General features: G+C 37.1%; 1 protein-coding gene across 1 annotated transcript; it reads right to left on the bottom strand.

Moving 5' to 3' along the window:
- Window positions 1-1162: 1162 nt before the first annotated feature.
- On the bottom strand, window positions 1163-20946 carry LOC103771868 (serine/threonine-protein phosphatase 4 regulatory subunit 3A-like; the record flags this gene model as incomplete). The annotated part of the gene is made up of 4 exons (XM_008939187.1): window positions 20805-20946; window positions 13995-14050; window positions 4176-4274; window positions 1163-1780 (listed from the first exon to the last, which is right to left on the bottom strand). Coding segments are annotated over exons 1-4 (915 nt in total), but the record flags the coding sequence as incomplete, so codon positions are not given.
- Window positions 20947-21319: the final 373 nt, after the last annotated feature.

Genomic DNA, 21319 nt, shown 5'->3' with positions numbered 1-21319 from the left:
GGATATATTTTCTTCCTTGTGCTCTAACACTCCTCAGAGCCGCAGAAAGCACTTGAACAATTTGAAATATTTATCTAACTTTGGAAGTTCTGAAGAGCCAATTCTTCTGGCCCCACCACACAGACAGTATACTCTATTCTCAACCACAGACAACAGCAACAGAAGTGAACATAAGGTTCAAAAACCTGCAGTCATACAACAAATCAAAATCAGATCTGAGCCTCTATTTCAACTGTAAACTGCAAGTAACAACTTTGCAACCACACAGCCTAGATATTCTAACCACAGCTTACCCTACAACTATTAACCTGATATAGGTTGTAAGACACAGAAAAAAGGAAACTAATCGGACACTAGTCTTCAATCAAGTTATCTTGGGATTTCTGGCAAAAATAACTTCTATAAACCAAAATACATGTGCTGTAATACGGTGCTGAAAGCCTTAGGAAGCTCCCATCACAGAGATGTGCCACCTATTTCTGCAGAGATCAAGAAGTTCACAGGTTGGCACCAGATACTAAAGACAAGTAAGGTGTCAAAAGCATCATACAATCTCTTTCAATTTGCAGTAAGACATATGTGGTGAAAAGTAGTAATTCCAGGCAGTATTATGTAGGGACATATAAGACAAACTAAGAAAACATTCAAGCACCTAAGGCAACCTTGTAGTCTGAACCTGTACTTTCCAAACAAGTAATTTAAATTACTTTAAAATTAGAATAGTTATAACCTGATATGAGATTGTATTTGTGAAATTTAGGTGAAGTAATTTTTTTTTTTTTTTTTTAACCATGGTGACATGAAAAAAAATTATCCTTAACTCTAGCACCTAAGAGGTCCCAAAATACAGGAGAAAAAAACCCTAACAAAATCAACTGTTCAAAACCCAAACAGTAATGTTAATTTCAAACAACTTAATTCAGTATTCTGCATGTGCTGGCTCAATTTAGATCAGTTACAGAGAATCTAGCCAAAAACCTGAAATTGAAGAAAATATATGTAATAGCTCAGTGCTCAAATCCATACTTTTAATGTCACTTAAAAACAACTTTCAGAATCACTGAAGTGAAGGTTCCACTGAAGCACCTCAGTATTTCCAACAAAACTTACCCAACTCTCGCTGCTCAAGAGCAAATAAAGAGACTGAAATTCTGAAACTTACCTGTAACATACCAACTATTTCCACTTTATTGAAAAAGATGAAAGAATGAAGTGTTGATAGCATATTTTCCTCAAAAACTGAGGGAGTAGGTAGGACCATATCTTGAATATACTGTACTCTGTATGTCTGATGTATTTTTTGCTTCAGCTCTGGATCAGATATAGGAATCACCTCTTTAAACTTTGCTGTTTTAGTCAGAAATTCCCTGTGCTTCCGTGACTGCGATAAAGACGGATCATATTCTAGGCATCCAATTACGTCCATTATACATTCCTCAGAAAACATGACCTCAAAAAGTGCAGTTCTGTTCAAAAGGAAAATTCCCTTGATAATTTCATATAAGTGGTGCAGTCCTTCAACATTCTCCAAGTCTTCACACACATGAAAAATTTCTAAGAGCTTCTTAATATAGCCCTCGTTTTCCAGCGCTAGTGCGAGTTTCTCGCGCCGCAATGGCGAAGGCAGCGAAGATGCCACAAGTTCCGCAATTTCTTCTAGTCGACTTAATTCACAAGATGGCAACTCCAGACCTGGTGATGACATATCATCAAAACGTTCTTCTTCAGATTCATCGACAAGGTCCTGAGTAATATCAACAGAAGGGTCTTTGCCTTGAACCTACAAAATAAGACACATTTGAAACAGTGGAGTTTAATGTTTACTGCTACTGGAACATGTTTCAATTTAAAAAATACCATTTCAAATGTCTCACATGTTTTCTTTGCGTGGCCAAAGTAGAAGCTCAAATGTAAGTTTGAAACTGAGTGCAGCTAGTTTGGAAAATAATAGATAACGTAAAGATTTCTTCAAACAAAAAATGCTTTACAAAATTATTTGTACATTAGATATCTAGTTGTATTTATTGTCTATAAAAAGGAGGAAGAATAAAGAAAGAAGTTACATTTTCCAAGTACCTTAAATAAAAAAGGAAATTCATAATTGCTAGTATGGATGACAACTTTTTAACAGACTACTGAACTAAGCTATTTGTTTTAAGTCTTTATTCACTGGGGATATATTTTCAAATGCAGACCAACATTACATTATCACAAAGACAACTTTAAATATTTATCTGTAGACTACTTAACAGCTCCTGACACTTTTCAAAGCTTCTGCTACCTCAAACAGAGAAGAGAGGCCAGCCTTTTCAACTTAATTGTTTGCTTCAGGTCTAGAGAACTGTCACCATGCACTTTCTAAATCCTCAGAGGCAGAGTCCCCTCTTGAGAAAACACCAAACCAGCAGTAACAAAAAGGCAGGGGAAATCTGAGGCTGTCAGAAAAAACAAGATTTCTCTAGAGATACGAGGAAACTGTGGAAAGTATGAATTAGTGAAAATATAAAGACAGATGCCTGGGCACCAGGGTGTTTCAGCTTTAATGACATCTTAATTGTAGCATCTGCTTGGACTCTGATGTGTCAAACCCAGAAAGGCATGGCTGTGTGGAACACCAGAAGGTACTGTTGTTTTTAATCTTGAAAACCAGGGGGAAAAAAAAAAATCTGGGAGACGTAATATAATTAATTCCTCATGTATAATAAGAAGCCTACATTTAGATTGAAACCCAGAATTTTGTTAAAACCCACATGCTGTTCTGCTTATACATCAGCAACCACCTCCAGTATAGATGGAATTAAAAGTTTTCTTTTCCTTTTAGAAAAAGCTTTAATGACTGAGGAAGCCAAAGATCTTTAAAGAACACTAGACACAAATACAATAGCATGGCCTCAAAACAGGATGTAAAGACACTGGTTTCTTACAAAAAATATTAGATCTTCACATGAGGCTAAGGAAGCTGGGCTTCTTATCTAGGTGTTTCCCAAGAACACAATTTCCCCTTTCCCCCATTTTGTTTCTGTCCCCAACTTTTGGTCCTTTGACTGCTAAGGTTCCTTGAAATGTTTCTGTACTTGTTTACATAACTTTCTCTACTTATTTACATAAATGGTAAACTGTTGAAAAGACTCATTCCTCAAAAAAGGCATGATCTATGCCCATACAATTGTGAAACCAGATTTCTTTTGCCTTGATTTTGAAACCAGTGAGAACAAACTCCAGACGACAGAGAGAGCTCGATGTTTGTTAAGAACAGGAAGAGCACAGAGAATTTGACAGATTTAGAGAAATCCCACCAAATGCAGCATAAAAATTACAAAAAGTTGTAATGCTTGGAAGAAAAAAACAAACAAGAACCAACAAATTGGACTAGCATCAGTGAATATACTGATAAAATCCTTTCAAGCACTAGTCAATAGTTAGTAACTGATCAAATATTATCAAGAAACAATACTGATTCAGTGACTATACAGCCATCCAGTTGTAGTAGTAGAACATAAGCAGGTAATTAGCACATATTAAAAGATATGCATGCTACATATAAATTGTTTGACTTCTTCAAACTGTACGAATTACAGCTTTGCAGTGATAATACAGGGATAGAGACACCTCCTACTTCAACCACCAGATCAATCTTTCACAGCCTGACGATCAACAGAAATACACTCACATTTACCTGGAAAAAACTTATGTTGAGAAACTCAATATTCCCCTGACTTTGAAACAGAAGAATGAGGTAAGAGAAAGAGACAAATGAGGAATGTAGGAGGAAAAAAAAAGTTAATAAGACACAGTTAGATCCATGAGAAATACATTATAAAATTCACTGAGAGGTCACATACATTCTCCTCTCTTGAGCTAAGCTTCCTTGGGCAGTAACAGAACAAAAAAAGTTAAGTAAAAAAACCCAAAAAATTCACTAAAAAAAAAAAAATAAACTCCAACCATAGTTTATGTTCATATCAAATTTCTGGAGGAAGGAGAAAACTTTCAAACCCAAACACATAACATGTGGGGGAGGTGGCCAAGACAACAGTTTTTATTTATATTTTATATTTTTAAAGTTTTTATTTTCTATCTGCTATGCTCAGACACACGTCTTGGAGCAGTTTAAAAATTTTAAACACAAACATTAAGATGATTTAGGTTGTCACAATCTCATTTATCAAACTTACCTGACATATTTTTTCCCATATTTCATCACAGCCTGCTTTTTCTTGAAAGCTAAGTGCCAAATCATAATTTTCAGCCTCAGACCATACAATCAAGGTATCCTTTAAAGAGAAGAAGAGTATTTTCAGGCAATGTTATTTCAGACTTTGCAAACCTGAATAGTGTTTAAAGTGTGAAATTTTAAACTAAAAAAAGCTTGACACCTAATTATGACAGCACAATAATAACCCTACAAATGTCACACTTCGTAAGGTTTTCATACTTTCTGGGATTCTTAGGACTAAAAACATTTCTGTATAAATATGAAGGTTCCACAAAGATATTAAAAGTTTTAATTCTTAATTGACGTGACCATAACATTGTATATCTAAAAAAGCTTGGTCCAGAATATGTACTTCTACCTCAGTGCATCCTCTGACAAAATACGGTAACAAAAGCAACAGGTATGGGGTTTGTTTGTTTTTTTCCATCTGCTTCAACTGGACCATGTAAAACCACATCTTTTGTAAGATCAAAGTTACAACCTTTTTTTTTTTTTTAATAGACCCCAGAAGACACTGTGGAAAAGCACAGAACTGCTGGTTTAAAAGCAGCCTCAAGGTGCCTACAAACTTTATACAAGAACAGAAACTTGAACACCCACACAGTTAACTGTCTAAGAGTATGAATACACCTTACATTGAACCATGTATGCCATTTTTACTCATTCCAAACTACAATTCTGAAAGGATGCTTTGCCCTAGATTTCTAGAAGTCAGTTGAAACTGTGCTTAGCTATGTTTACTACTCTGATACTTGCTCTCATCTGCTTACTAGAATAGTTCAAGAGTTTATCAGAGCCCTTACACTGCATGCTAAGACAATATATGGAAGTGGAAGCTGATACTGCAAACAGCAATATCACTCAGTGATAAGGTATTTGATGCAGTAGTTTACAGACAGTCTGATAAATAACTGCTAGAACAATAAAAAAAAAAAATCATCTGCACTGTTTTCATATTGAATCAAGTTTTACTTTAAAAGTCTTTTGTCTTCCTGTAGCAGCTAGGTAAAATATAGCCACATTAAATATATTAGCCCCATGAACCTGCATGATTTCACTTAAGTGCTAAAACCTGCATTTACCCACTAGGACAAGAGACAAAAATTCTTCTACTTGTATTTCAATGAGAAACATAAAACAGAGTATTTTTGCTTCATTAAGTAGACATTTTGCTTATAGTAATTATTCCTACAAGAATTAATTTAAAATATTTGAAAAAGCACTATAAGTTGCCAGGCATTTACAGAGTTTAAGACAGTTTATTAATTAGGCTTAATTTATTTCAAATATTAAAATAAACACTGAGGATAAAGAGAAGTCTTAGATTTTGATATTTACTTACTAGAAAACTCCTTAATCTAAACAGCACTATCAGCTAGGTCTGTTAGGGTTCAATCAAGCAATACAATCTATCAATTTGCCATTACCAGAGCAGTTATACTGTTTCAGAGGCACTAGCAGCTTTACCTTGCAAATGGCAAATGGTTTACCTTTTCCTTTTCCAAAGGGTTGAGGAAGAGGTGGTACACAGAAGAAAGGGATTTAGGAAGACCACCTCCAAAATATAAAAGGAAGAAGAAAGTCACAATTAATACTTTATTCTCTACAAGACAATTCACGGTGCAAATACTCTGGTAATAACAGATTGACAGCACCTAGTCCTGCTGGCTCCTATGGAGCAAGAATAGTTTACAAAAATTTACAAAGTGATAATGCAAAAGATTTTTTTTTTATCATCTTTTAAAACCTGTATATACCTTACTGCAGTATGCGTTGTACATATTAGGTTCAAGATCTAATACATCAATCTCTGCAATTAGTTAAATACCAATTTTTAATTAACTAACTAAATTACTAATTAAATTACTGCAGTAATTTCCTTCTCAGCTTCCCACTGAGTCGAATTTATTTTATTTTAAAAAATTCCAACCCTAACACTAAAGCTTAAGTAGACTAGCAGAATTTGCAACTTTCCTAATTACATTTGCATTTAAGTGAAAATGGTTGGGCTTCTAAGCAAGCCATTTCTAAAAAGATCAAAATGTATTTTCTTCTCTATAAAGAACATGACTAACAAATAGGTAAATGACTAAACAAACACAAATAAGGACATTATTATTTACATTAACTTTGCTAAGTTGAACAAACGAAAGCTCTAAGTCTCTGAATAAAATCCAACATTGAATCAAGACAGGTTAGTGTCTCTGTCTGTTTCCCTGGGGAGAGGAAGGATGGAGGAAGGGAGGCAAGCAGAGAAAGATGGAAAGGGAAGACACAAAGGTAAAGTTGCTTTTGAAGTCTATAGTCAGAGATGTACAAAGTGTATTTGTCCACAGTACAGCAATTGCTCTTGTTCAACAAGATGTTCTACTATCATAGACAAAAGTTCAGAGAGTATTTTTTCACCTGTATGCATTCTGATTATTGTTTTAAATTGTTTCTTCCTTGGAAAGCAAAACAAAAAACTGCTGAAAGAAACTATTTGAACAGCAGAACAATAATTGTCAAGTTCAGTTTATTAACATCAGAGACATAATTTCCATTTGCCAACATTAACAATTTCAAATTATTAGTTATCTCTTATCACACAAGGGTTTCATATTATAGACTAAAATCAGCGCCTCAGTGGAACTCTTATCAATTGCTACTCTCCAGATCTTCAGTAAGAGAGTATTCGTTTATACATCCTTTTTGCCGCAAGGAGCTTTTAAAAAGAGAACATGAAAAAAAGTGAGAAAAGCACTTCAGTTTGTTACATAATACACAGGTTCAGTCAGTTTAATTTCACTGTTAACTGCAGACAGTTATAAACATTAATTTCATGTTCTTAATCCTACAACGCCTAAAATCATCAAAAAGGAGGGCAGTACAAGAAATGTGTAGGAAAAAGTGACTGAAGGAAATTCTAGATGTTGTTAAAGATTGAAAAAAAATAAAAAGAAAAGTCTAATTTCTGTTTCTTTTCTTTAAAAGAACATTTCTATGTGTTTGATCTGAAATCTCCTCAGTGTAATCTAAAATGACTAATTACTTGATCTCTCAGCTATGGAATAGGACTATCTGTTGCTTCCAAATGCCAAACATTACTTCTTGCAACTTCAAAAAAGCAATTTAAATTTTTGACGATTCCATTCCAAGAGAAAACAAGAGTGTGAATAAATATGCTTAGTAATAGTAGCTATTGGTTAGACAGGTAAGGAGGTAAGTCTTGCACTTTATCCCTCTATAAGCATAAAATCTTTCATGTGATTCATAAGAGCATTTCTGGCTCAGTTTCAAAAGAAACATTTTTTTATATTACATACAAAATGTTAGCCTCTAGACAAAGAGCTGGGTGGGAGGACTAAAATAAACATCAAAAATTTGTTCTTATCTAGCTTGTCATTAAAGACAAATTGTGAAACTGCCGTATCAAACCATAGCTACCTTGTATGAACTAAGTCATAAACACAGCCAAATGTTTTATCATTTCAGTCTTTTATACCGAGTGCTCTACGAGAATCTGGGCACGTTAGCTCCCCACGATTCTTAGGATCCATTCAGAGTTCTTACCAAGCTCTTTTTTAAATAGGATGATAATCAGGAAACTACTTATGTAGAGTTCAGAAACTTATTCCAAGTCTGAAAATCATGTGCTGCTTCACAAAGTATTCTGACAGCAGTGCCAGCTGTATGCCGCAGCACTCCCCCAGCCCATGCAAAATGGGCCGTCTTTCTAGGACCATTCATGTAAATTTGGCTTCTTTCATACTACTGTTCATTATGACTGCTCACATATAATAATGAATTCTTAATTTTAAACAAATTCTGAGCATAGCCTCTTTTTAGAAGACCTATGCAATTAACATTCCCCTGAGGACATATTTATCATTTCTCTGAATGGAGATTAACTTTTTGCACATCTATCCATGTAACGGTACAGCCCAAGGCAAAACTTCTTCAGCATACAACGTGGGACTTCTCTGCTCCTTATCTCACTGTTGAGTACATCAAGTCCACGAGGGGCAGGTTCTGGTTAGAGGCTTTCAAGGAAGCACTACCGTGTGCACTACAGCTTTTTTCTGAGACTTCATTCCTCAAAAACTAACCTTCAAAAATACTGCTGCAATTGTTTAAGCCAGGAAGCACTGGCAATTGTACTTGGGTGGACAGGGCTTAGTACCCGCTGCATGATTTCTCCTCACTTTTTGAAATTATTTCCAAAAGGCTTACTTTCCTTAACAGAAAGGCTGTGGAAGACACACAGTCATTCTCAAATTCTTGATAACTCTCACCAGAAGTCATGCTTTTATTAGACATTAAATCAGCTTTATTTAACTAGTTGATTAGCAGCTGTGTTGCACAGCATTCATACGATCGCCAAAGCAAGCCCTGGTATTTCATAATAAAAGAATTTCAGGGCAACTAGTACTCAGGACTTGATTCTGCTGTAAAATTAATTTTACCACATCAGGAAAGAAATCAAGAAAACATTTTTTGTCAGTGCCTTCTCACTGGTATTCATGTCCAGAGAGAATACGAGTCTTTTCTGTAGCTCCAAAATATTCTCTTGGCATCCCTATGAGATTTAGGCTACTCTCAAGAAGTAGTGATCCCCCAAATTAGATGGGTCTTTCATAAAGTCTGGCATTCTATCTTAAAACAAGTTAACCTCTTCCTACTAGCTCTCAAATGACTTAGGTAGATGATACTTCCCTGGCTCCACTAGAAGTCTGATACAGGAAGGTTGTTTCTCCCCCTCTTGGACTGCCTGATTCCTAGTCTTCCTTATTTAAGCCCTTACATTGCTTACAGTTACAGACATTTCCCTGGGCATGCCAAGGCATCTTTCAGCATAGAATTGTAAGTTGGGAAAGATCTTTAAGGTCATTGAGACTGTTAGCATCTTGCTAGCTAATTATTTACAATAACAAGTACAGTTTCATAAGCAGTGTTCTGCTCATGAAATAAATTAGTGGCACCACCCAGGTTTTTTAAGTCATTACATATAGTTATTGTGTTAGGTTGCAGTAGAATCCTCAGGCTAAAAACACCTGCCCCGGTAATGTATGATGAAGTTTCAATTCTGCATTTAATTTTTTCCATTTGTTCACATAGAACCTGGCTATCTGGGTATGCTAACAAGTTATCCCAAAAACTGGAATAACATATCAAAGGCACACTCAGTCTTTCGGCAGGATGTACTCTATTAGCTTCTATGAAAGCTCAACAATCATGTGTGTCTTCTCAGGTAGCAATTTCATGGCTGTATTCCAATGAATCACATGGAACAAAATCAGTTTATTAGTTCTATAACAGAACCTTGACTCACTGGCCTAGTAACCATACACAGAAGCAGCTGAAAAACTTAAGATTTCACAGGAAAACAAGCATGAAGCTAAGTCACAAGTTTTACTGTTGGCTTGCTTGTTCCGACAGCAAGGATAGGAAGTTCATCTTCTCTCAGCATTCCATCAGTGCCTTTTTGGATCTTTTCAAAATTTAGCTTTGTTATTAATAAGCCTCCTCTCCGCCATTCCAGCGTAGTCACCTTAAAGCTACATAGCTAGTAGATAGCTCTGGATGAATTTAAGCTTTGTATTCTTGTGAGGAACTGAAAAGGGGACTGCAAAAGCAGAGGACACAAGACACTGAAGTTTCTAGTACAGAGGAAAGACTTATAGCTGGAAGCAACTCAAATCCTCCTTGTTTAAGGCACAAAAAGGGATGCAACACATACTTCACTGCTGGGTTACAGGATGTACATGGATGTAGCTAAAAGCTGAGGGTGTAAATTCTATTGCTAAAGCACTGCCAAAGTATATTGAAAGCACATTGAAAAGTATATACCGTAGTCCACACCTGTACCAACTTTCTCCCTAGATAAATGCTACATAAAGAGTTTATTTCTTGTTTGACATTGCACAGAAAGAGGTGTGTTGTCCTAAAATACTGAATAAGGATCACTTAAGAGCAGTACCTCTGTCACTAACATTCTTAAATTGTGTCATTTTAATCATCTTAAAAAAAAAAAAAAAAACAAACCACAAGAACATACAAAAACAGAGAATGGATTGAAGTCTGTAAACCAGCTTCAGCAGTAGATTACAATTAAAATATCTTCTGTCTTTACTAGTTAAAAATAATCAAGAACAGAAGAGGAAAACTAAGTATTCCATATGTGGTTCAGCAACCCACAGTATAATTAAATTCCCCTTACTAAACAAAATTTGCATTTAAGCTGTCCTACGTAACCATAATTAAATTCTGTAGCAAAGTTGTAGGACCATTATTGTAAAATTATGAAAAAAAAATACCAGTAAAAAAAAATAACCTACAGCTCTAAACAAGAATACAAATCAGGAGGCCAAGTGGCTGTACTGATGCATATTTTGCTTTTTTGGAAGAAATGTTCTGCCTACAAATTGTACCTTAACATAAGAAACATTAGTCCTTTTTCTGAGCTACAGGGCATTAGTTTCTGAAGTTATTTTCCTTCTAGCTTGTTCTCCCTATATAGATTCCTTTCCTCTATTTATACTATGAGAAATTATGAGTTTGCCAGGAAATTCATAGGTCAGAGCACCTAAAAACTTCCACTGGTAGCAATTCTATCTTACAGAGTCAGATACATAGACACACCTTTCTTTTTGAACGCACAGAAAAAAATTATTCATCAGTGTGACAAAGAGTAATCTAATTTATCTGACTAGTGAAAAGATGGTTAAAAAGACTGCCTATGTGTTTCACGCTTTGCGGAACCATTTCAAAACTCTAGATAGCAGGTTAGGTCAGGGAAGACAGGGCAATATTGTGCAAACTGAAATCTCAGGACCATGTTTATTTATGAAAAATAAATCTGAGTAGTCTCAAAATCTGCCAAGTATCCATCCTCTTCAAAGGCAAAAGCAGACAGCTGTTATGTACCACCAATTAGATCAACATTTATATGCACACAGAGACCTAACTAATCCACAGTAAAGGGACAGTCATTGCTTTCAATCCTAGACCCCAAGACAATCTGACAGAATTTTACTTGAACTTCAGGTTCACAGGATACATTTTGTTGGTTTGCTAATTTGTTGTTGTTGGGGTTTTTTTGTTTGTTTGTTTGTTTGTTTGTTTTTTTTTTTTTAAACTGTTTTTCCATGGATGCTCTACTTGCCAAGAGAACAACGGCAGCAAGGCAAACCTGTACTCAAGTCTTCACATTATTAACTGCCACAGCTTAACTCAAGATATCATTAAGATACACATATGCTGAGACTGCATAATTTGGGATATCAACAAATTCTGAGACAGTTTGCCTCACACTGGCATGAATATTGCAGCATAGGTAGAAGGTTCTTTCACCAGTGGAATAACTTCACCATTTATCATAAAGGTATCTAAAGGTTTGTTGAAGAACCCAAAGCAATGCACACACGTTTCCCAGAGAGCTTAACACACGTCTTTTCTTCCTTCCAACCACAAATTATATTAGTTGGTCCAACAAAAAGATTGTTTCTTCTTACAAGCCTCATATCAGCCTAGACAAAATCAGAACTCATCCATCTGTTCCACTGGATATCTGGAGTACCCACAAGCCACATGCTAAGGATGCCACAGTAAAACCAGCTCAGATGTACTGCCATATACCCTTTTAAAAGGGAATGGAGGTTCATTCTCACAACAAAATTTTGACATAAAAGGCTGGCAAGCCTGTAACACTAACATTTTACTTTGAAGTCTTATGTTTCTAGTACATTTTCCTTGAAACTTTATGAGTGCAACCGACCACTGCAGGCAAACTCAGAAGTAAGCCACCTATCTCAGGCTGCAATTTTGTTAGTAGCTGAGGTGACCTAAGTGGCACTCTGCTGCCAAAAAGGAAAGATCTCACTCGCTTTTCCATCTCACAGTTCCAGAAATGAATCTTGTGTGAGGTGCCTTGAAATATCTGCTGACACAGAGCTACCAGTTTTTGAGAACAAGGATTTGGAGTACCAAGTTCATTTTCTTGCAGTTTAGTGAGTTTAGGCAGATCAGCGCTCTGGAAAGAACTAACTCTTCCTTTCAGCTGTTAAGCTCCAAGCTCAGCTCATATGGAATCAGGTTTAAACTCTAAACTTGCCTTTTACTAATGGAAAGGATAAGCAGGCCTCACCAGAAAGATAACATGCTTCAAAGTAGGATTAATAAATACACCAAGAAAGACTTGGTGTTTCTAAGGCTCAGAGTGGAGCCCTACATTCAAACTATATTAGAAACCGCTTTGCTTAATATAAACAATCCACTTGCAAATACAAATTTTTGTCTATGCAGCATTTGAAAGCTTTAAGAACACGACTTTCCCTTCTCCAGCACGGAAAATGCCCCATGCCACTCTAAGGGGACAGATTCATGTTTCATAAGTGTATTTCTCTACCTGTGTTTTCAGTCACCAGTACTGATTTGGGCAGCGCTGGATTCCGGTGCATGCCTGACCCAGAGCAGCAAGGAGCGCAGGCACAAAGTGGTGCTGCACTCACAGGCACCGGGGGGCTCACACCAGCCTTTCAGATTTATGCCTACTTTAAGTAGGCTTCATGTTCGGCCTGGCATAAAGCCTACTGATACAAAGCTTGCCCCTCAGTGCTTTTTGAACAGATTTGAACCAGCAAAGCAAGTTTATGCTAGATCAACACATTATGGCATAGAGCTGTGAAATACTCACAAGTCATTTTAGGAGTCCTAAAGCTTGAGTCACTGTATCATAGAACCATGAATTCAAGCTAGTCAGTATTACAACTAAGAGTTAGCTTGCTCAGCATTTCTGCAGATCTTGTCCCTTCTTACTCCCTGCAGTTGATTCTCTACTCCACACTGGCTGTACCTGTTGTTCGGCACAGCCCATTTATATGGTGCATGATGAATTACATCAAGGAGTAGATGCAGGCTAAATTTTCCAAGGAAAGATCTTTTAAACCCAGACTGGTTCTCCCCATTCAGTTCAGTATAAAATCCTTCAAACAGCCACAGCTGCACAAACACTGGGACTGTCTGTGAGCAGAGGTATAGGATGTCTATGATTATAATAAACTATTAAAGCTGAAGACTGAAAAGTGTTTTAATACATTAACAGTACCTGATGGCATTTTAGCAAGTTTGAGCTGACCAGACAGGCAACAAAATACAATGTTGTTCAGCATTTCTAAGCCTCCAAGGGTAATTCTCAGCATCCATGACATAATAGCAAAGTGTGATCCCTACGGTTCACTTCTCACCCATCTCAGCAGCATTCTTTAGGGACTCACAATGTATGCCTTAAATAACTGCAGCAAGATGCAAACTAGAGGTGAGAAACTGCTTTTATGTATACAGAATGCTCTGAAGCAGCAGTAGCCCATATTCATCTTCCAAGTAAAAGCCAAAGGTAAATATGCAAACAGCTTTAAAGCCGTCTAGTCTTCTCATAAATAAAATACATTGAAACTTGTGGTATCTGAAATACAAAGAAGAAAAAAGCCAGATGACACTAAATTTCAGATACTATAATCCTCAGGAACCTCACCTACTTTGTGATTTGCACAACTATACTTTTCCCATCTCTCCCGAAGTATTTTTTGGTGTAAAACAGAGTGCAAGTTATCTGCATAACTTCACCAAAAATGTAGGGAAATAAAACACATGTATAATGAAATGCACAGAAAAGCTGAGAACTACTTTGTCAACTATTTTTGGCACAAAATATAATTCACAATAGAGAAAAAAAAAAGTGACTGTATTGCTGAATTTACAGAACCTGCCTTTAAACGTGAGGAAAAGAAAGTACGTTTACCTGTTGTTTCTGGTATGCAGTGTTCGGGTTAATTTTGGACTCCAAAAGAAGAGAGCCTAGGAAAAAAAAAGTTCCACATATTTATGTATCTACTAAAATTTCAAACTCAACATGAATTTTCTATCATTCTCTCCTCAAGGAAGCATTAGCACCTTTCCTCCCAACAACAAGCCAGTCAAACTTATATTCAACAGCTTTGTTTTTCATTTTTCCTTCAAAGATATCATTCACATGGTACAGAAAATTCAAGAGTGTTTTAAGGACTAGATTTTTAACCTCTTATGTTGAGTAATAATAATCCACAGAAAAATTTTTAGACACAATAAATTCTGCAAAAATTATCACACAAAAAGCATCACAACTGCATTCCACAGACTACCTACAGTTGTCTTGGATGAAATTTGCTAATCACATCGTATTTGTTTCAGCCAAACCACTGAGGTTAGTTTGCTGGAAAGCATACCCAGAAAATAATGCTTAAAGCTGCAAACATTGTGACTGCAATACCATTGTGACTGAAAAACTTCAGACACAATAAGCTCAGGAACAACGGTTTCATAGCTGCTTACACTGCTGTGTGTAAGACAGAACAGCAATTCTATTCTCACAGCTTGATTTCCTGCCCTTCCATCTGCATAACAAACATTTTTAATACATGCCACCTTTAAATAGTTCAGAGGGTTGATCTAGGTGAAAACAACCCTTAAAACTGCTTTTATTTTCAGTTCAATCACTTCCATCATCCACCTTGCTGCTCAGCTGCACCAATCTTTGCAGCTGTATCTTAAATTTACACATCCACAGTTATGAAGGCTCACTTAACATACATGAAGTACTGATAAATTAACTTACATGGTCTTGTAATTAAAACATAAGGCTGCAACCACCACTTTAAAGAAGCATTTATCTATTCATTTACCTGCTTAAATTTATTCTTGAAAAGTCTAAACTTCCTTTAAGAGGAGTCTCAACTGCCCAGTTTTATAGCTGTAGTTCTACAGCAGTCTTGTATTTATATTACTAGAATATTTGCCAAATACACTTACAAAATCTGGACTAAAGAAAATGAAAATGTCTCAACCTCAAATATGGAAGCCTGAGAACTTGAATATATGGCAAGAAAACAAATTACTTGGATCTAAAAAACACACTTGGAATTGAAATTTGTACTCCCAAATCCCACAGCAGAATCAAAAATGACGGGCTAGTTTTCTCTATCTGTAGAGTAAACCAACTATAAAATGCACAGCAAAAAATATCCCAAAGCAGTATTTGTTTACCAAGTATCAGCATCCTCAATCTCATAGGTGACATGTACAGAAAGTATATGTAGCCACAGTCTTCTCCTGAAGAATTGCTACTGACTGATAGAAGATCACAGAACCACAGAACCATTTGGGTTGGAAGGGACTTCCAAAGATCAGCTAGTGCAACCCTCCTGCAACAAGCAGGGACATTTACAACTACATGATTGTCTTGACCTTGAGTGTTTCCAGGGATGGGGCAGCTACCACCTCTGGGCAACCTGGACCAGTGTTTCACCACCCTCATCACAAAAAAATGCCTTCCTAGTCCAAATCTACCCTCTTGTAGTTTAAAAACATTACCTCTTGTATTATCATAACAGGCCCTACTATAAAGTTTGTTCCTATCTTTCTTACAGGCCACCTTTAAGTATTGAAAGGTCACTATAAGGACTCCCCTGAGCCTTCTTTCTCTCCAGGCTGCACAACCCAAACTCTCTCAGCCTGGCCTCACAGGAAAGGTGCTCCAGGTTTCTGATCATTTTTGTGGCCCTCCTTGGGACCTGCTCCAACAAGTCCATGTCCCTCCTGTGTTAGGGACTCCGAAGCCAGACAAAATACTCCAGGTGAGGTAAGAAAGGTTATTACTTCATGTATTTAGAAGTTTTAGCAAGTATTTTTATATTCATTACCTTACTATGTACATGATAATCAGATACAATTATTTTCTTTTTCAGTTAAAGTAATTTACCTGTGATGGCTGCTGCTTCCTAGGTCCCTTATTCTACAAGAAGCAGCCTTCACTAATGAAGCTGGCTTGAGAAGCTATCACCCTGTCTCAACTGCTCTTGCAGTAAGAGCTGTTTACAAACTAAGACATAATCCAACAACAACCAAGTAGCCCTCATGGGAAAGCAAGACAACGAAAAAACAATCTCCCCTCAAAACCACATATATTACACTTTTTTTTTATGGGCTTTTCCAGTTCTCTAGCCCACGTGAGCTCTGTTAACAAAACTTACTTGCTTAAGTGTGACAGCTTAACTGAAGGAAAACTATAAAACTCACAAACTATAGAGCATGACAGAGAAGGAAAACATCTGAGATGAGCTTAGCTGATGCATCCAATACACTGTGGTACTTTGTAGACAGTCTGGAGCTTTGAATTTGGGGTTTGCCTAGTGAACATCTAAAAGCAGCACTCCCTTTTTCCGTTACGTTCATCAGCTACAGGCAGTATTTCACTTCTATTTTACTTTCAGTTTTAAAGCCTGAGCTTTGACTACATGAAGTTTTAGAATATTATTTTGTGCCATTACCTTGACTAGGTAACTTCTAGAAAGTGTTTATTGTCTAGAAATATTTAATTGCAGCAAATAGGAATTAAAATCTCAAGAATTGAAAGCAGTAATTTCAACACTGTATTTTAACTGCTGAACACAGATTTACAGACAGAAATACCAAAATTAGCAGAATATCATGCACAACTTGAACACCATGTTTGACAAAAACAAAGAGTTGAAGAAAACTGAATGCAGACATTTCACCTGCCAGGTTACAAGCACACACAAAAGAATGACTGCTTTACTACACTTACCACAAAAAAGCATTTCTCCTTCTCTACTAAACCTGATGGTTGCAGGAAAGACAAATCAACCCTTATAAGGCTTGACTTGCTTCTCATTACCACATGATTCAACTCATCCCTCACCATTTCAGACAACAACTAGAAAGATGCACACAGAAGTTTGAGTTCTGCAATAAGTTCTGCTGCTAATGAATCACAGAAACCACTCCACAGAAACTTAGGAAAGAGCTCAAACCAAGGTCAGCATTCACAGTATAGTACTGCTCAGTCTCACAGACTTCTGAAGGGTCAAACCCAAATATTAAGGAGAAAGGAGAACCAAGAGAAAAACAACAACAAAATTCCCCCCCCCCTCTATTTTTTTGCATTTTAACCTCAGATAAGTACATAACCACTAAATTTTGTGTTGCTTTCCTAATAACTAGATAAATAAAATTAATGCCTTGAGTTTTAGCAAAGTAAAGCAAACTTCAGACAAATTTTGGCTAACCTAATAGAATAAAGACATGGCAAACTACAACTTCTTAATAAAAGTGATCAGATAACTCCTTAAAGCAAACCGGCAAATATGGCCTCCAATGGGAGTTCACTTTGGCTTGTCACAAAGTTTAGTTACAGAACTAATAAGTTTTAATTAAAAGTGCAAGCCTTCAAATTAACCTAACTGAACAGAAAAGTTCATTTTAGAGGTCACGTCAGTCATCTGGGCTCAGAACAAAAAAGCAATCTGAAACCATGCAGTGAAAATCTAGAAGCACACAGACATTTTAAGCATGAGGCAGGCCACAGCAGCCTAAAATACCATGAGAACCAAGTGAGAAATCAAAGGCTTCTGATTATACACAAACTCAGATGGAAGGTGATCACTTGTAAGAGGAGATCCCTACTGTTCTACTGCAATTCATGTAGAACACAGCACAACTAGGAATCACAGAGAAACTTCTCAGGTTTTAAGTAAAAAAGATAGCAGTTGTTTAAGTGTAAAAAAGAAAAAAAAAGAAGTCCCTGCTTGAAATCATAATATATCTGATCTGAAAACAGTTTATTATATTTCTGTATTGTAATAGATTACCCCAAATTGCCTGCAATGACTTTTGAAGTTCAGTGCCTAGAACATTAGACATCTCAGATAGCAACAATAACCACTCAACTGCTCTAAATTAGTTTCTTGCAAAATAGTGTTAAAAGAACACAAACAGAGAATAAACAACCCACATCTATAAATAAAAATATTACATTGTTATTCAATTCTTACTGCTCCAATTCCAGATGATAGCTTACCGTGGGCCTGGCATACTAACTGTACTTCCATTCCCTGAACATTTAGGCCCTGCTAAAATAAAATCTGAACCACCTGTAAAGCAACTATGAAGATACGCCACCTCAGAGCTACACAATCAAAAGACTGAAGTATGTGCTAGCCCACCCGGTCAGCCACATGAACGCCAGGTAATTACACTGTTGCTCCGTGCAGAGACACACTGGCCCTTTAACAGGAGCGGGAATTTCCCACACGCAGCAGGAACTGCTGCTAACATCCCCCACCGCCTCCGTCACTCAGGAAACCGGCCGCAGCTTCAGGCAGTTCCCGAGGTTTTCAGTCAGCTTCCTGGAGTAAGTCACTAAGAACCTGCCAGCGTGCACAGGATGAATCTCAGCTCAAACGCTAAGAAAAGCTGGTATAGAAAAGGAGGAAGGAAGAATTTTCATTGTGGAAAGAGGAGAAGCTGACAAAAAGACAATACAAGAACACAATGGAAACATGGAGGCAAATGGTGTATAGGACAGGTTCCTGGTACCTGCTTTGATTTGATAGCTAGTTTAATTAAAAAAAAAAAAGACAAAACCAAACAACAAAACAAACAAATCAACACCAAACACACAGTCAACTTCTTCATTTAAGTAAGAAAAGTATTCCAGGAAACACAGAAATTGCATTGTACCTATACCCCAAGTCTGGCATTACCTGTTTCCAAGCCATTTGCTCAGATGTAAAAATGACTGCATTTGCCTTCAAAATGGGCCCATAAACTACTGATACTAGGAGTAACCAAAAAAAAAAAAAAAAAATCTGATTTTGAGGTGTTTACACAAGCACATTAAAAAAACTAGCCTATTAATAGAGTGCACATTTACCCAGGCCTGATACTACCTACTAAATTAAGAACTTAAGCTCTGTATATTATTCAATACTCTTGAAGTACACATATGGTACTTGATAGAGCTCTGCTGCGGGTACCCTATTAAATATACTTCTGTGTATTAGGTGCAATTAGTAAGTTTGAGTCAGTTCTGCTCTTAATAGAGTATCTCAGCTACGCAACACAAAGTAATGACTTCATCTTTGTTTTGGGAGCATTTATACCAATTTCTATTTCCTTCTCACAGATGTTCATTTACAATAAGCTGGCAACAACAGTCTAATTCAAGTTCTAATCAGTCTTAAGCAGACATATCCCACTGACAGTCAATACAGGGATTTTAGTTTGAATGGGCTATTTCTTCACAAGCAGGTTATGAACTGTAGTTCTTTTGCCTCCTTTTCTAAAGAAAATTTTATAAAAAAAATCAGGAAATTGTTTAGTGTAAAGACGACATGACAGTTTTTAAATATGAGCACATCAGTCATGTAGACAGAAAGGACTGTATCTACAACAAAACATACTGTAAAGATTAGACTAAAAATTTAGTGAGAAGCTTTTTACCACCCTCTCTCATGCTGATACAAAACTATTTCCATTTTGAGTATTTTCTTACTCTATGAAGTTGGCCAAACTGTAAACGCATCTTCTTCAGTGTAAGACAAATGAAGTATTAGTTTAACTTCTTTAAGCATACTAAAGAAACTGCAAACTACTGAGATTCACGCTTATCAGAAGTTCAATTATCAAAATCCTGCTCTGATGAAAGTTACATTTCTCCCTATCAGTTTATTATCCTTGCTGTAGAGATTATTGTACAGTTTGTCAGAACTTTCTCTAACAGGAAGAATTAATGATTTTTCAAGTTGCATTTCATCTTAGTTCCTACAATACATAAAGGCAAGCAGAGAAAACTACAAGCTCTGTTGACAAGTCACAGGCTACAACTCGATCTACAAGTCACCAGATACAGTACCTACCTAATAAAGCAATAAGTCACGCACCGACAGACTTCAGTGGTAAAATGGTGCATGCTACATATTGCGAAGTATACAATTAAAAAAATCTCTCATGAACTCAACCAATAATCAAGGCTAGCCAAAACACATAACTACAGGGGTAGAAAGTACTATTCTGTATCCAAACTACTGTCACATGTTGTTAGAAAACGTGAAGGAAGTTGATAATGCATGTTTTAAAATTTATTTACAGGAAGATCTAGTACCAGGGAAAGACAGAACTACTGTCCTGTTAAAAAAAAAATAAATAAAATCTGAAAATAGCTGTTCTGTTCACTGTACTGTCTTTAGTATTATAACAACTGTACTTTGAAAACTGTTGATAGCTTTCGGAAGGTCTTGCGTAACTATCACTATTACTGAAGGGGCATGGGGGATGGTATTAGCCATCCGATGACTTACAAATTTACACTAAAAAACATTATCCAAGTTTTAATAACCACTTTCACAAAGGGATCGTTCCCAAAATCATCTAAGGAAGGATATATCACAAAAATCAGTTTTGAAACTGAGTACACTGGGCATCTAGCGATAGATCACTAGACATCCAAACCCATACAAAACTTACCTGAGCCTATTTTTAATGCAACATTGTGTATTCACTACGAACCAAGTACTTACTATGCTTGTGCTTTATCACAATCTTCCATTTCTTTCACTTGGCCTAACACGAATGAATTACGGTTAGTGCCTACTTGCTTTCAGGAATCACATTTGAATTACGCAGCAAAACATTAAGGCAACAGACACAAAGCTAAGCCCAGCTCATTTTCTGGGCAGGATGAGGAAAGACTGTACCTTCAGACATACACACTTACCATCACTCTCTGCCCTGACTAGCAGGGACATGCCCTTCAGCCTCTCCACGTAGCAAGAGGACACATGCCCCGTGCCTCGATCGTCCCACTGGCGGTCCTCATTTAGCGTGTAAACCTTCACCCTCCGCCGGGTGTCAGTCATCCTGCCGCCTGCCACACCAGAGCCACCACTCTGGCTTACAATTGCTGGAGGAGCAGGAGGCTGGTCGGGGGCTAGGCCCCCCTCAAAGGAGGGGAGCAGGAGAGAAAGTAGCAGCCCCACACGGGCACGCCAAGCAAGCTCTTCTTTACTCCTCTTCAGTGCTCCAGCAGGATCCTCATTATCGAGGGTAACAGGAACGAAGGGCGCAGAGGAAGAGGGGGAGAGGGAAAAAGAGGTGAAGATGTGCAAGGGGAGCTGCCCCAGGGGCTGCACAAAAGGCGAGTAAGCCTACGCGGGGGAGAGCCGCAAGGAGGAGAGAGGCTCTCTGCAGGGTGAAGGGCAGGCAGTAGAGGCGGTCAGGAAGGGATCCTGG

Source organism: Merops nubicus, unplaced genomic scaffold, assembly GCF_000691845.1.
Source record: "Merops nubicus isolate BGI_N331 unplaced genomic scaffold, ASM69184v1 scaffold12664, whole genome shotgun sequence".
Classification (NCBI taxonomy): domain Eukaryota; kingdom Metazoa; phylum Chordata; class Aves; order Coraciiformes; family Meropidae; genus Merops; species Merops nubicus.
Note: the sequence above shows the minus strand (reverse complement) of the source record. Positions and strands in the feature narration are given on the sequence as shown.